The sequence below is a fragment of the Leucoraja erinacea genome, chromosome 31, assembly GCF_028641065.1.
Source record: "Leucoraja erinacea ecotype New England chromosome 31, Leri_hhj_1, whole genome shotgun sequence".
Taxonomy (NCBI): Eukaryota; Metazoa; Chordata; class Chondrichthyes; order Rajiformes; family Rajidae; genus Leucoraja; species Leucoraja erinaceus.
In genome coordinates this window covers 19509989-19525665 of record NC_073407.1, presented here as the reverse complement: position 1 = coordinate 19525665, position 15677 = coordinate 19509989, and the positions used below count along the sequence as shown (strand labels likewise).

Below are 15677 nucleotides of genomic sequence, written 5' to 3'. Positions count from 1 at the left end.
CCTAATTTTGGTTTCATGTCCAAAATGGAAAAATCTTCAACACCTGACCCATTAAGAACTTACGATAGAACCGCTGCCTCACAGCGCCAGATTCCCGGTTTGTATCCTGGCCTCGGGTGCTGTCTGTGTGGAGTTTATCCGTTCTCCCTGTTACCGCCTGGGTTTCCTCCCACATCCCAAATGCATGCGGATAAGTTGGTTAATTGCCCTCTCAGAAATTGCCCCGAGTGTGTGGGGATTTGCTGCCAAAAATCGGACAACAGAAAGAGTGTGATCAAGGGTCGATGTGAATGAAGGGCCTGGTTCCATGCTGCAAATTTCAATCAATATGTTGAAGATCTCTGTAGGGTTGCCCATTACTCTCCTGAGCCTGTTACATTTTTTTTCTGTGACATCTATAATCTCTTAGTTCTGAAATCTCAGACAGGTCAAGATGTGAACATGGCTATTTGGCTGCAGTTGCATTTATAGCAGCTGACAAATTGCTCCTTCATGGTCAAGGAAGGTTTTAAGGGCTCCAACCACACATGCAATGGGTAGGGTGTCCAAATGGATTATTGACCTCCACTGGACATCAATCTCACCTTCTGAGCTGGAGCTCGTCAAGACAGTTTGGAACAGGGTTCAGGCTCTGAGGAGGGAAAGCTGCCACTGAACTAAGAGTCCTCTTTTCTATGTGGTAATGCCCCAAAATACAGAGCAGGGGCTTAAAATGGTGAAAGAAAATGCAGACACTTAGCACTGGTAAACTGCCAAGGATGTGTAATTAGTAACAACCCACTTTCCACAATGGTTTAAGTTATGGTTCTGGCTTCCTGTTGTTCTAATTAAGGACAGGGTTAAGATGCGCACTGACAGATGGGTCTTGGATCAGTGCTAGTTAGATTTAAGCGGGACAAAACAAAATCTGCATTCTCCCCCCCAACCACACGCTCGCTCGCTCGCTTGCTCATCACTGTAGCGGATCACCAGACTGCAGGAGGTAAACATGAAGTTGGCTCGTATCCAGGCAGTGGATCGACAATTACACTAATCTGCTACCAACTTTGTACGTTCCCCAGCTTGGAAGGCAGCACCACGCTGGAAGGGGATTGCTTACATTGGCATTCATGGGATGCTCTCGAGTTGGCCCAAGTGTGCTGTTCTGTCTGACGACATCAGTATCTGGATTGAGTCCAAGCACCAGAACTGTGGCAGGTGCTTGGCACCAGCTGTGCAGAGGTGAATCAGAAGTGGCTTTGTGTACTAGGAGTCGTGATTCTGAGGGAGTTCCCGCTACAGTATAAAGCCAGCCAGTCATGAGTGTTTTAAGCCAGCATCAATCATGAAAGCAGAAGTGATTCCACAGTTATGGTTGTGGGGAGGAGGAACATGGGTTACAATTACCGTGGTACGTATCTGTCCATTAATAATAGACTGGCATTTGTCTGAATAATTCCACAGCCAGTAATTCAGCGTTCCCATTCTTCCACAGCCCACACTCATTCAGTGGAATTACAGATATTTGTGGCTGCTGAGCAGTATTCTTTGTCAGACACAAATCTTGTTGTGTCTGCATAAGTGTGAACTCCAAATTTATTTAGCCCAAATCTGAGTTTGTACCAAGTCTGTTTTGCCCGAAACGTTGCCTATTTCTTTTGCTCCATAGATGCTGCTGCACACGCTGAGTTTCTCCAGCATTTTTGTGTACTTCCTGTTTTAGTAACCCTGTGTTTGCTGAATTACACTGATGAAGGGTCTCAACCTGAAACGTCACCCATTCCTTTTCTCCAGGGATGCTGCCTGACCCACTGAGTTACTCCAGCTTTTTGTGTCGATCATTGGTGTAAACCAGCAACTGCAACTCCTTCTTATACGCATATTCCATGCTTGGCAATGTGTTGATTTAAAAGTTTTCATCCTCGTATTGAAAGCCCCCCTTGACCACGTCCTGCCTTTTTCTATAATCATCTCCAAGCCCGAGGCCTCCAGAGACTGTCCTCCTCCAGTTCTCGCTTCTTACACACATTGTTCCACCTTGTCTGGTCAACCTTTCAGCTGCTTGTGTGCTAAACTCGAGGAATCTCGAGTGGCGAGTCTGCGGAATTCTCTTCCTGAAAGGGGGTGGAGGCATGTTCTCTGGATGCTTTCAAAAGCAAGATAGGGCTCTTAAAAATAGCGAAGTCAAGGGATATGGGGAAAAGGCAGGAACGGGGTACTGATTGGGGATGATCAGCCATGATCACATTGAATGGTGGTGCTGGCTCGAAGGGCCGAATGGCCTACTCCTGCACCTATTGTCTAATGTCTATTGTCTAAAACCTTTACCCCTCATTGCCCGTAAACATTTCTTTCATCTTTCTTGATGTGTTAAATGTTGTTTGATAATGTTCCTGTCGAGCACCTTGGGAAATATAACATTGTTAAAGGCAGTATATAACAGGATAGCATTGTTGTAGAATCCTTGTGGTCTAATCAATGTTCCAATAATAAACATCCCATCAATGGAACATTGTGTCAGGGAGATTCACTGTTATTGACCTATGTGATTAGATTTGATAACTGAAATGGAATCAGTCCAAAAGGAATGACGGGCAAGATTGGCTTCTGTACTGTACGGACAATTCTGTGATAATCCGAAATATAAAACTGAGCAGAAAATGACTTTGAAACGATGCTGATTAATGAATTGTTTTCTTCAAGAAAAATGATCTAGTAAAATGTTTGCTTGAAAAGAGAAGTGGCACACTCTAATCGACAGGTATAGGTGAGGTGACCATTGATGTGATTCATATCTTGCACATACAGTTCTGTGCTGGAGGTGTGTGTGTGATTGTGTTTATTTGTCTGCACGAGTGTTTGTGGAATTCTGGGCTTGGGCCTCCATGTACATTGAGCGTCTCTTTGAATGTTTTCTCGTGGGTGAGTTTGTGCCTGAGTGTAACTACGTGTGTGCATGTGGTGGAGCGGAGGGGATTAACTAGTGTCTGTAAAGTATTTCACGCTTCTTGGTTCACCCAACAAATTCAGTTTACAGTAAAAAATGAAGAATTTGCATCAAAACTGATGATTATTAAACATGACTAAAAATAGAGAAAGAATATGAACAGGGGTTTGGTGAAGGTCTTTCTAAATGCTGGCGTACACCATGAAGGGCTGAATAACCTGCTCCAATGTTGCATTATATAAACTGTCAACAATGCACTCCATTGTTTTTGATGGATTTACTGTTGATTAGTATATTCCTGAAGATTTCAGCCCATGGCTTGCGTAACTCCTGCATAAGGCAGTGAAGAAAGCGAATGGTATGTTAGCATTCATAGCAAAAGGATTTGAGTATAGGAGCAGGGAGATTTTACTGCAGTTGTACAGGGTCTTGGTGAGACCACATCTGGAGTATTGCGTACAGTTTTGGTCTCCTAATCTGAGGAAGGACATTCTTGCCATAGAGGGAGTACAGAGAAGGTTCACCAGATTGATTCCTGGGATGTCAGGACTTTCATATGAAGATAGACTGGATAGACTCGGCTTGTACTCGCTAGAATTTAGAAGATTGAGGGGGGATCTTATAGAAACTTACAAAATTCTTAAGCGGTTGGACAGGCTAGATGCAGGAAGATTGTTCCCGATGTTGGAGAAGTCCAGAACAAGGGGTCACTGTTTAAGGATAAGGGGGAAATCTTTTAGGACCGAGATGAGAAATACATTTTTCACACAGTGAGTGGTGAATATCCGGAATTATCTGCCATAGAAGATAGTTGAGGCCAGTTCATTGGCTATATTTAAGATGGAGTTAAATGTGGCCCTTGTGGCTAAAGCGATCAGGGGGTATGGAGAGAAGGCAGGTACAGGATACTGAGTTGGATGATCAGCCATGATCATATTGAATGGCGGTGCAGGCTCGAAGGGCCGAATGGCCTACTCCTGCACCTATTTTCTATGTTTCTATGAGTACTCCTCAGGGTGCTCCTCCCACCTCCCACCTCATGGAAACCTCTAAGGTAACTTCATTATCTGGTTGGAATGATTTCTGTCCACAAGCCAAAACACCGTTTTCTTCCGTCTTCATTACGTTTATAATGCAATCAAGAAAAAAGAAAATTGCCCAAATTTCCTTCGCAGCAGTAACATTTTCATCCCTTATTTGCACTGTGACAATTGATTACTAATCTACATAATATCATGAGTATTCTGGAGATGAATCTTTAATCCCTGCGGGTTCTGGAGCAGTCCTAGAGCATGAGCAATCCTCCTGTCAAGAACCATCGTGTCCCTTAGATAAGGTTTAATATGTAAGCTATATTAAAGGATTTTTAATCTCCAGAGAAGGATTATAAATTGATCAAGTTCCTTGGTGCTTTAAAGACATGATGTGTCACTCGCAAACAACTATTCATCATGCTGGATTGATTCAGCACCGAGTAACACAGGAATGTCAGAAGAATGTGTTTAAAACTTCACAGGATCCTGAAACGATGTGGTGAGCAGGAGGATATTTGAGCTCTAGTTTGTCCTCTTCCATCTTCCCACACTACAGACCTCTCACTTCAAAATACTCTTCCTGTTCTATCATGAATCTCCATCCACTACCTTTTCAGGAGACCATTCCTGATTATACCACGTATTTTATGCTTATTACAGTGCAGGAGCAGGCCATTCAGCCCATCGGTCCATGTTGGATCCAAGAAGACCAATCCCAATGCACCAATTTTCCACCTGCTTTATTCCCCTGAAATCCTGCAAATTCATTCTCTTTCCCAATAAGTTACCCTTTTTACCATTTATCTATTGTACAGGATCTGAGAGGAAAATAATTCCCCCACCGCCAATTCCTTGTGATGTGGGAGGAAACAGGTGCGCTGAGAGGATATGCAGGCATTTATGAGGCAAACGTGTAAAGTCCACACAGATAGCACTGAGGTCATGAGCAAACCTGGGTCCTTGTAGCTCTGTGTTGCTCTCTATTACTTTAGTGCCATCTGCACCTCATCATGTGACAATAAACAGATAATCTGCTGTAGTTAAGGAATAAATAATAGCAGAACACCGCAGAGAACTTCCCAACTCATCTCTGTAAGAATGATCTTATATGTCCTATGGTTTAATGCCTCGTTTGACATTACACCTCTGACAGTGGAGCACAGTAGGAGCAGTGAAACAATTTGTCCCTTGAGATCACAAATTATAGGAGTAGTATTAGACCATTCGGCCCATCGTTGCTTCCTCACTCCTCAAATGCCTGTCTACCTGCCTCTACAATGCTAACGTTAGAAGTCTGATGGAATATTCTGCACCTTCCTGGATGACTGCAGCTTGAACAACACTCAAGAAGCTCCGCACCTTCCCGGACATAGTAGCTCACATGAAAGGCACAATGTGTAGTAAGGAACCACAGATGCGGGTTCAAACCTAAGATAGACACAAAATGCTGGAGTAACTCAGGGGGTCAGGCAGCATCTCTAGAGGAAAGGTATAGGTAATGTTTCAGGTCAAGACCCATCTTCAGACGGAGAGTCAAGGGAAAGGGAGATAAGTGATAGACGGTGATATAGGGAGATATAGAACAAATGAATGAAAGATATGCAAAATGTAACGATGATCAAGGCAAGGAGGAGCCCACAATATTTGGCTGTGTGCTAGGTAATAATGAGTTCTACAGCCAATGAAACTCGACAGGATGACAGTGAAACTACTACCATGACTAGGGTGGGGGAGGGATGGAGAGAGGGGATGCAAATGTTACTTGAAGTTGGAGAAATTAATTTTAATACAGCTGGGTTGTAAGCTGCTCAAGCGAAACATGAGGTGCTGTTCATCCAATTTGCGTTTGGGTCATGATTCATTCACAGTAGCAGTGGTCGGTACCTTCTACAGGATGTACGGCAGCAATTTGCCAAGACTCCTTAGCATCTTCCAAATCCACCACCTCTACCATTTAGAAGGGCAAGAGCAGCAAAACCAATGGGACACCACAACCTGGAAGATGCCCCCCAAACCGCACACCACGCTGATATATGGCTATTCCCTCAACATAGATGGATCAAAATCCTGGTACTCTCTCCCAAACAGCATTGTGGCTGCACCCACACCTCAAGGACTGATGAGGTTCAAGTGGCAGCTCACCACCACCTTCTCAAAGACAACTAGGGATGTGGAATTGAGTGCTGGCTCAGTCTGTTAACCCCATATCCATTCAACAAATATAAAAGGGCTGGAGTTACCAGTATTGTTACAAGATAACATTGAATTGTTTACTTATGCCGATATTATTACTGGTAGTAATAATCATTAACAAGTTTCACCTACATTTGCCCTGGGTATTCATTGTTGCTTTTTGTTACTCTTAAATACTCTGGATCTTAATATTTTCTTGTGTGTCAGCTGTGACAAATGTTAGCTGCCAAGAATACAATTTCCGGAAAGTAGATCTATCACTGCGACATTGGTTTAATAAATTATAGCACCTATTACACATTATTGCAATATCTTTGTTATCCTGAGGAATAGAATAGAAAATAATGCCTTTTATTGTCATTCAAACATTTGAACGAAATTGCATTTCTACATGATAAATAAAAAAGTCTTGCTTAATAGTCTTTAGAGTGTTACCAAATCTGGGACGGATGTTAAAATTGCAGCCGAATCATCAGGACAGTGGATTCCCACAGCAACAAGGCTGTTTAATTTGGTTACTTTAAGAACTGTGTTACATGGACATCATGGAAACCCTGGGTCAGTTTCACTGAGCGTTGGGTTTCAAGCTGGAATATTCTGCAATGTAATGCAGCGCAGATTAGTTTAAGACCAGAGCTCGGTCCTAATCAGCAGATGGCAGGCTCTCTCTTCTCGGAGCCTTCAACCTAAGACAGGCAGCCAGTCTGCCTGTGCTCAGCCTGGGATTAAGTCACAGGGCTGAGCACAGTCCTGTGATGAAGATGATGCAAAGCACACATCATAGATTCTGAGCTATCTTTCAGGACAGTCAGGAGCAGTAAGTTTCAACTCCCTGCTCCAGGTAGAGGCACACAATCTAGGCAAACCCTCCCAGTGTGGCACTGGCAGAATGCTGGTGGGGAGATCTTCCAGTGGTTCAGATGGTAGAGCTGCTGTCTCATAGCGCCAGAGACTGGCCTGACCCCCGGTACATCTGTGAGGAGCTTGCAACTTCTCTCTGTGAGCAGGTGAGTTTCCTCCGGGTGCTCCGGTTTCCTCCCACCTTCCATAGATGTGCAGGTTTGTAGGTTAATTGACCTCTCAGTGTGGAGGTAGTGGATATGAAAGTGGGATAACATAGAACTAGAGTGAACGTGTGATCGATGGTCAGAGTGGATTGGGTGGGCCAAAGGGCATGTTTCCATAGATAGACACAAAGTGCTGGAGTAACACAGAGGGTCAGGCAGCATCCCTGGAGAAAAAAGATAGGTGACATCTCCATGCTGCATCTTTCAATCAATCAATCAATCATGGATTCATGAATCCTATTTACTTCTGCATCTCTTTTTAAGCCACTGCTGACTTGCATTTTTTGAGAATTTACTTCATAGTTTATCTTTAAGAGGAAAACCATAAAGACTCAATCTTCTCCCACACGATCTTCTTCCTCACAATTCCTGGGATGGCGGGAATGTCATATGTTGATAGAATGGAGCGGCTGGGCTTGTATACTCTGGAATTTAGAAGGATGAGAGGGGATCTCATTGAAACATATAAGATTATTAAGGGTTTGGACACAGTAGGCGCAGGAAACATGTTCCCGATGTTGGGGGAGTCCAGAACCAGGGGCCACAGTTTACAAATAAGGGGTAAGCAATTTAGAACGGAGACGAGGAAAAACTTTTTCACAGAGGGCTGTAAATCTGTGGAATTCTCTGCCTCAGAAGGCAGTGGAGGCCAATTCTCTGTATGCTTTCAAGAGAGAGTTGGACAGAGCTCTTAAAGATAGTGGAGTCAGGGGATATGGGGAAAAGGCAGGAACGGGTTACTGATTGTGGATGATCAGCCATGATCACAATGAATGGCGGTGCTGGCCCGAAGGGCCGAATGGCCTACTCCTGCACCTATTGTCTATTGTAAAAGTACTTGCATAATGGTTTATCCTGTGTCGATTGTCTTCTTAAACTCAAACAAAAAATGACTCATTCAACTTGCTTTTCCCAGGTAGCAAACTAACTAGTCACTCCCTTCGTTAAACAGCCCAAGGTTGATGAGGAGGCCTGATGTTGCAAGCCTCAAGCTGCGCCATTTCTTTGGTAGAGTGATCTGGTTAGTCCTGTTCCAAGGCTCATTCCCCACATTCTTGCAGTTTTTATTCTCCCTCAAATACTTATCTATGTTTTGATGCAAACCGTACTTCTCATTCTGCCTGGGATCCTGGTATTCACAGCCTTATCCCAGAAAGACACATCATTCAGGAGGTGATCACCCTGGTCTTGTACACCCAATAGAAGATGCATTCTTGGTCCACTTATAGACCTAACGGGACGGGACGGGACAGAATGAAGGGGCTGAACGGTCCACCCCAGTTCTTCTGGTTGATGCCCGAGGCACAAAGGGAATTAGTGAGATGGATGATCAAATCATTTCATTGGGAAAGTTTTCTTCTCCCCGCCTCCCCCCACCCCCTATCAGTCTGAAGAAGGGTTTCGGCCCGAAACGTTGCCTATCTCCTTCGCTCCATAGATGCTGCTGCACCCGCTGAGTTTCTCCAGCATTTCTGTGTACCTTCATTGTGAAAGGAGGTGATTCTGTCCCTGAAGTCCATGCTAAAAGAGTCGGGTTTTTTTCCTATTCTTCTGGGTGAGTATTTTTTAGTTATTAATAAAAAAAACATTAACTGGTCGCTATCTTATAGGAAGGAGCTGGTGGTGTATGGGAGCTAGTGGTGTATGGGAGCTAGTGGTGTATGGGAGCTAGTGGTGTATGGGGGCTAGTGGTGTATGGGGGGGAGTAGTGGTGTATGGGGGCTAGTGGTGTATGGGGGGGAGCTAGTGGTGTATGGGGGGGAGCTAGTGGTGTATGGGGGGGGAGGGGGCTAGTGGTGTATGGGGGCTAGTGGTGGGGGGGGGCTAGTGGTGTATGGGGGCTAGTGGTGTATGGGGGGGCTAGTGGTGTATGGGGGGGAGCTAGTGGTGTATGGGGGCTAGTGGTGTATGGGGGGGAGCTAGTGGTGTATGGGGGGGAGGGGGCTAGTGGTGTATGGGGGGGGCTAGTGGTGTATGGGGGGCTAGTGGTGTATGGGGGCTAGTGATGTATGGGGGGGGGCTAGTGGTGTATGGGGGGAGCTGGTGGTGTATGGGGGGGGCTAGTGGTGTATGGGGGGGGGCTAGTGGTGTATGGGGGGGTAGTGGGGGGGGGGCTATAGTGGTGTATGGGGGGGGGGGGGTAGTGGTGGGGGGGGCTAGTGGTGTATGGGGGGGGGCTAGCTAGTGGTGTATGGGGGGGGGGGCTAGTGTGTATGTATGGGGGGGGGCTAGTGGTGTATGGGGGGGCTACTAGTGGTGGGCTAGTGTAGGGGGGGGGGGGGGGTAGTGGTGTATGGGGGGGGGGCTAGTGGTGTATGGGGGGAGCTAGTGGTGTATGGGGGCTAGTGGTGTATGGGGGGGGTAGTGGTGGGGGGGGCTAGTGGTGTATGGGGGGGGCTAGTGGTGGCTATGGGGGCTAGTGGTGTATGGGGGGAGCTGGTGGTGTATGGGGGGGGGCTAGTGGTGGGGGGGGCTAGTGGTGTATGGGGGGGCTAGTGGTGTATGGGGGGGGGGGCCAGTGGTGTATGGGGGGCTAGTGGTGTATGGGGGCTAGTGGTGTATGGGGCTAGTGGTGTATGGGGGGGAGCTGGTGGTGTATGGGGGGAGCTAGTGGTGTAGAGAGCAGTCAGAATTTGGTGAAATAGATGAGGCAAAGGGTATTTATTGGTGGACGTAAGGAGAAGTTTGATAGCCACAGGCAGGGGGGGGGTGTGTGGAGACATTTAAACTTACCATTTTTTGGAGGGCGTGCATACATGTCCTGGAAACTGTGGCGCAAACACATGTATGTGCCCTTCAAGCTCCATTTAAAATGTATTATCTTTGATGATAAAGGGCCAGTGGCGATGCTCCTCCCAGCCTGCCCCCTCTGACCTTGTACCTGCCCAAAGACACGGGAGAGAGGGAGGGGGAAAAAAGAGGGGTGTGCTGAAAGAGTGGAATGCAAGATGGGCAGTATGTGTCAGGGGTTTGCAACCAAGAGCGTGCAAATCCCACTGTGAGTCTTTAGTTGAATTATTGGCAGTGTTAAATCCAACTTCGGAAAGTAAAATATATTATTTTACACCATGTGTTGGGAGAGGGGAATTTCCAATATTTTCTCTCACTTTCTATGTTAAAACAAGTTGCATTGTGAAAGGTGGACAGAAATGCTGGAGAGACTCAGCGGGTGAGGCAGCATCTATGGAGCAAAGGAAATAGGCAACGTTTCGGGCTGACACCCTTTCGGAGCACCCGGAGAAAACCCATGCGATCACAGGGAGAACGTACTGTCTCCGTACAGACAGCACCCATAGTCTAGTCATGCATTGTAAAAGGTTGCATTTCTTGGTGTGGTGCTTACAGATACAGTTCCTGGCAACCTCGATGCTGCAACATAAAAAGAACAGATGGTTAAATGAAGGATATCACCTGGGGGCACTGTTATGGCCAATTTAGCGTTGAATGTAAACTCGTGCCTTCATTGTCTCCATTATTTACGAAGGTTGTTTGCCTGGAGATCAGTGGCCCACAGGTCTTTATTTGTTTCATTGTCTACAATCATGCTTGAGAAGCACAGTGCTCTTTCTCCTGGCACAAGTCCATGTTTTGTTTAGTTTAGTTTAGAGATACAGCACGGAAACAGGCCCACTGAGTCTGCACTGACTGGCGATTACTACCAGCACTATCCTGTACATCAGGGACAATTTACAATTTTACCGAGGCCAATTAGCCTACAAATCACAGTTTAAGGATAAGGGGGAAATCTTTTAGGACTGAGATGAGGAAAACATTTTTCACACAGAGAGTGGTGAATCTCTGGAATTCTCTGCCACAGAAGGTAGTTGAGGCCAGTTCATTGGCTATATTTAAGAGGGAGTTAGATGTGGCCCTTGTGGCTAAAGGGATCAGGGGGTATGGAGAGAAGGCAGGTACAGGATACTGAGTTGGATGATCAGCCATGATCATATTGAATGGTGGTGCAGGCTCGAAGGGCCGAATGGCCTCCTCCTGCACCTATTTCTCTATGTCTTTGGAGTGCGGGAGAAAACCGGAGCACCCGGGGAAAACCCACGCGGTCACAGAGAACGTACTGTCTCCGTACAGACGGCACCCATAGTCAGGATTCAACTCGGATCCCTGGCGCTGTAAGGCAGCAACTCTACCGCTGTGCTACCCCATTGTTATTGCAATTGGGATCGTGCCCAGAATTTGGTGTTTCTATTTATGCAAAAATGTAAATTCCAGCCTCTCACAATTCAGACCTCCCCAAGATCACAGGTACATTCAAACCATTCAACATTTCTCAAGACAGTGCCTTCAAAGTATCCCCAGATCTCTTTACTCCTCTCGCACACTCTCAAGAGTGGCTCTACCACAAAGCTATTATGGGCTGCGGAATTGGAATTCAGTGTCCCCTCTTCAGTTTGAGAATGACCCACTCACTGGAATTGTTGAGCCTGGTGATTTATTTACAGTGAGGATGTCCTATTTAGTGTTATAAACATTTGACATTTAGAAATTCTCTGTTCCAGGAATTTCTGGAAGATCAAAAATATAAAGATGAAGAAAACTTAGCAGAAAATCTGGAATCTTTCAAAAGTAAGTGACAGAATGGCCCAGTTTCCTTGTTAAATCTTGTTCAGTATTCCATAATATTCCACATTAATCATGTTTAAGTCCATTGGTGTCAGTATCACATTCAGCCTCTGTCACGTCCCTTGGTGCTGAGTATCTGCTTGGTATTTAAGTGTCAGCAGTGATTCGTGTATGTGCGCGCGTGTGTGTGTGTGTGTGTGTGTGTGTGCGCGCGCGCGCGTGTGTGTGGCAATTACATTAATTAATTTGGCGCAAAGCCTAGATCCATCAGACACTTATCGTACGTGAACCCAATCATTCTCGGTATCATTCTCGTCGTCGTGGCTATCCCTCGAGGTCGAGGACGATGGTCTCCGTTCTGTTGTTTTTATCAACTCTCAGGTGGCTTATGACTCCAATCCTGGCTTTGAAAGTTCTTCGACATTCAGGACACGTAATTCCAGATGGCAGATCGGGCTTTGGTTGTTGCTTCCTCTCTTTCCGTTTTCTTCGTTTTACTTCTAATTCTGGCATCTCTTGGCTTCGAAGGTTGCTGTTCCTTCTTGGATGATGGTTCGCCAGAGTTTCCTGTCCTTGGCATTGGTTTCCCAATTGTTGATGTAATCCATCTGGTCCAGGTGACAACCACCTTCAGACCTTTCAGCTGCCCAAGTACCTTCTTCTTCATAATAGCAAGTCCATTATATTCTGCCCCGACTCTCTTGAATATCTGGCACTTTGCTGTTGTCTTCTGCTATGAAGACAGCCACGAAAAACGTACTCAATTCATCCACCTTTTCTTTATTCCCCATTATTACTTCTCCAGTAACATTTTCCAGTGGTCGAATGTCCACTCATCCCTCTCCTTTACTCCTTATATATCTGAAGAAACTTCTGGTGTCCTCTTTTATATTATTGGCAAGCTTATCTTCACATTTCACCTTTTCTCCGCTTATTGCTGTTTTGTTGCCTTCTGTTGGCTTCCCAATACCAAGCTTCCCAATCAAGTCAAGTCAAGTCAAGTTTATTTGTCACATACACATACGAGATGCGCAGTGAAATGAAAGTGGCAATGCTCGCGGAACAACAAAACAACCAAACAAATTATAAACACAATCATAACACACATATTATTTTACATAATAAATAATAGAAGAAAAAACGTTCTGTACAGTTAGTCCCTGGTGAGAAAGGCGTTTACAGTCCGAATTGCCTCTGGGAAGAAACTCCTTCTCAACCTCTCCGTTCTCACTGCATGGCAACGGAGGCGTTTGCCTGACCGTAGCGGCTGGAACAGTCTGTTGCAGGGGTGGAAGAGGTCTCTCATGATTTTGTTTGCTCTGGAGTTGCACCTCCTGTTGTATAGTTCCTGCAGGGGGGTGAGTGAAGTTCCCATAGTGCGTTCGGCCGAGCGCACTACTCTCTGCAGAGCCTTCTTGTCCTTGGCAGAGCAATTCCCAAACCAGATTGTAATGTTCCCGGACAAGATGCTTTCCACCGCCGCTGCGTAGAAGCACTGGAGGATCCTCGGAGACACTCTGAATTTCCTCAATTGCCTGAGGTGGTAAAGGCGCTGCCTTGCCTTACTCACCAGTGCTGAGGCGTGTGATGACCATGTCATATCCTCAGAGATGTGGACTCCCAGATATTTAAAACAGTTCACCCTATCCACAGGATCCCCATTTATACTCAATGGAGTGTACGTCCTCGGATGATGTGCCCTCCTAAAGTCCATGATCAGCTCCTTCGTTTTTTTGATGTTCAAGAGGAGGCTGTTCTCCTGGCACCAGAGTGCTAGATCAGCCACCTCCTCCCGGTAGGCCCCCTCATCATTGTCTGAGATCAGGCCCACCACCACAGTGTCATCAGCAAACTTAATTATTGAATTGGAGCTGAACCTAGCCACACAGTCATGTGTGTACAGGGAGTACAATAGGGGGCTGAGGACGCCTCCAGCTTCCCTCTAATCTTTGCAGCCATGCTCGCCTTATTCTCCCCATAGAATCTTTCTTCCTCTTTGGATGATAAAATCCTGCATCATCTGAGTTACTCCCAGAAACCTTTGCCCTTGCCGCTCCACTGTCATTCCTGCTAGGGCCCCTTTTCCAATCAACTTCATCCAGCTCCTCCCTCATGCCTCTGTAGTTACTCAACAGTTAATTCCGACACATCTGATTTGATCTTCTCCTTCTCAAACTGTATGTTGAATGTTATCATATTATGGTCACTACCTCCTGGGGGTTCCTTTACCTTCCGCTCCCTAATCAAATGCAGTTCATTGCACAACACAGTCTGTCATGCTAATAGACTCTGGGAGGATGGAAGAGGCTGCTATGTTATTGAGAATTTATGGTCAAATAAATCTTGTTTTTGAAATAGCTGTTGAATTGGACCCAATTTCTTCCTCTTTTCCCCGGTGGCACAGGAGGTTTTTTTTTTTTCCATTTGAGTAATTATCCATTTTCATTCATCTATAACTTGTCATTTTACCTATTACGTCTCTCCTGATTTTGAGTATTGTCTGAGTTGAATTTGATTATCCTTGTGACCACACATATTTCACACAGGTGCCTTGATTTCCATTTGCATGCCAAAGATATGCTGGTTGGAAGATTCATTGTCGATTGTCAATTGCCCCTGGTGCAGATAGATGGCAGGATAATTGATGAGGCGTGGGGAAATTGATATGGATATCAGAAGTCATAGGAATAATGCAGATTATTGCGCCTAATGCGATGGACCAAAGAGCCTGTCTCTGCTGGGTGATTCAATGATTCAAAATAGTTTTATACAAACTGATATGAGATATTGTCCAATTAGTGTGGAACAGTGAAGCAGAATGGATGTCAAATATTTCAGCTCAGCATTGAAAATGAATAAATGGGAAATTTGATCTCACTGAGTGTTTGTAGATTTTTACATGAAAGGCTAAAGACAGATCACTTCAAGTGCCTGGGAAATGTTAGCTCTTCTGACGTGGGAACAGCAGCTTGATCAGCGAGGTCAGGCAGACGCTTGTTTGTCTCTGCTCTTGTGTGATGAACCACAGAAACAACAAGCTGTCAACCAAGATCAAAGCCGTTGTCCTCACAAGCATTCGTGTGGCTGTGAGACCTCGATGCTTTGCAGGAAACACATCAAACAGCTGGAGTCTTTCCACATAAAGCATCGAACGGCAGGACAGGGTGACAAACTTGGAAGATCTGGACAGGGCTGGCATGGTCAGCATCAAGACCCTGATCCAGTTTCAGTTTTAGTTTATTGTACCGAGGTACAGTGAAAAGCATTTGTTGCATGCTAAACCAGTCAGCGGAAAGACAGTGCAAGATTCCAATCAAGCCATTTTCACTGTAGAGATATCATAGTTAAAGTAAGAAATGTTGCTGTAGGAATAAAGATTTGTAAGTGTGGAGCGATTGTAATGTGTCATTGCACATCTGCTTTTGTGGCAAGCTCACAAATAGTCGCCTGGGTTGGGGCAGCTGCTCTGGACAGGCCTCTTAATCCGTCTGGACAGCTTCCGTACGCTACGCCAGCTCCTTTATGAGTTCTTGATCCAGATAACTAAAAAAAAAAGTGATACAAGGATTGTATCGAAGGCAGCGTCAAACACAGCATCATCCGTGCATGGGAGGGGAAGCCTTGTGCCCAGGACAGAACAGGCCAATGTGCTTTGACCAAAAGGTCCTGTATCCACTTTGAAGGAAGCCTTTGGCACTGAGTCACTGGAGCTGGAGAACGCAAGACGTATCTGCTGCAGCATCTTTCCTGTGCCCCTACTGTCCCCGAGAGTGTGACTTCATGCCTGGCCTTACCAGCCACTCTAAGGCTTACCAACGAAGACTGCACAACTGACATCATCAAACTCAATGGTCAACCAACGATGACAACCTGAAAGGT

At 45.6% G+C, this 15677-nt stretch overlaps 1 protein-coding gene across 2 annotated transcripts in view; it reads left to right on the top strand.

Annotated features, from left to right (window-relative positions):
* Positions 1-15677, top strand: part of LOC129712047 (allograft inflammatory factor 1-like) — a 35592-nt gene that overhangs the window by 9228 nt on the left and 10687 nt on the right. For both annotated transcript variants that reach the window (XM_055660196.1, XM_055660195.1), the window contains exon 3: positions 11735-11801. In XM_055660196.1, coding sequence (XP_055516171.1) covers positions 11735-11801 — 67 coding nt within the window. The remainder of the gene's footprint in view (positions 1-11734; positions 11802-15677) is intronic.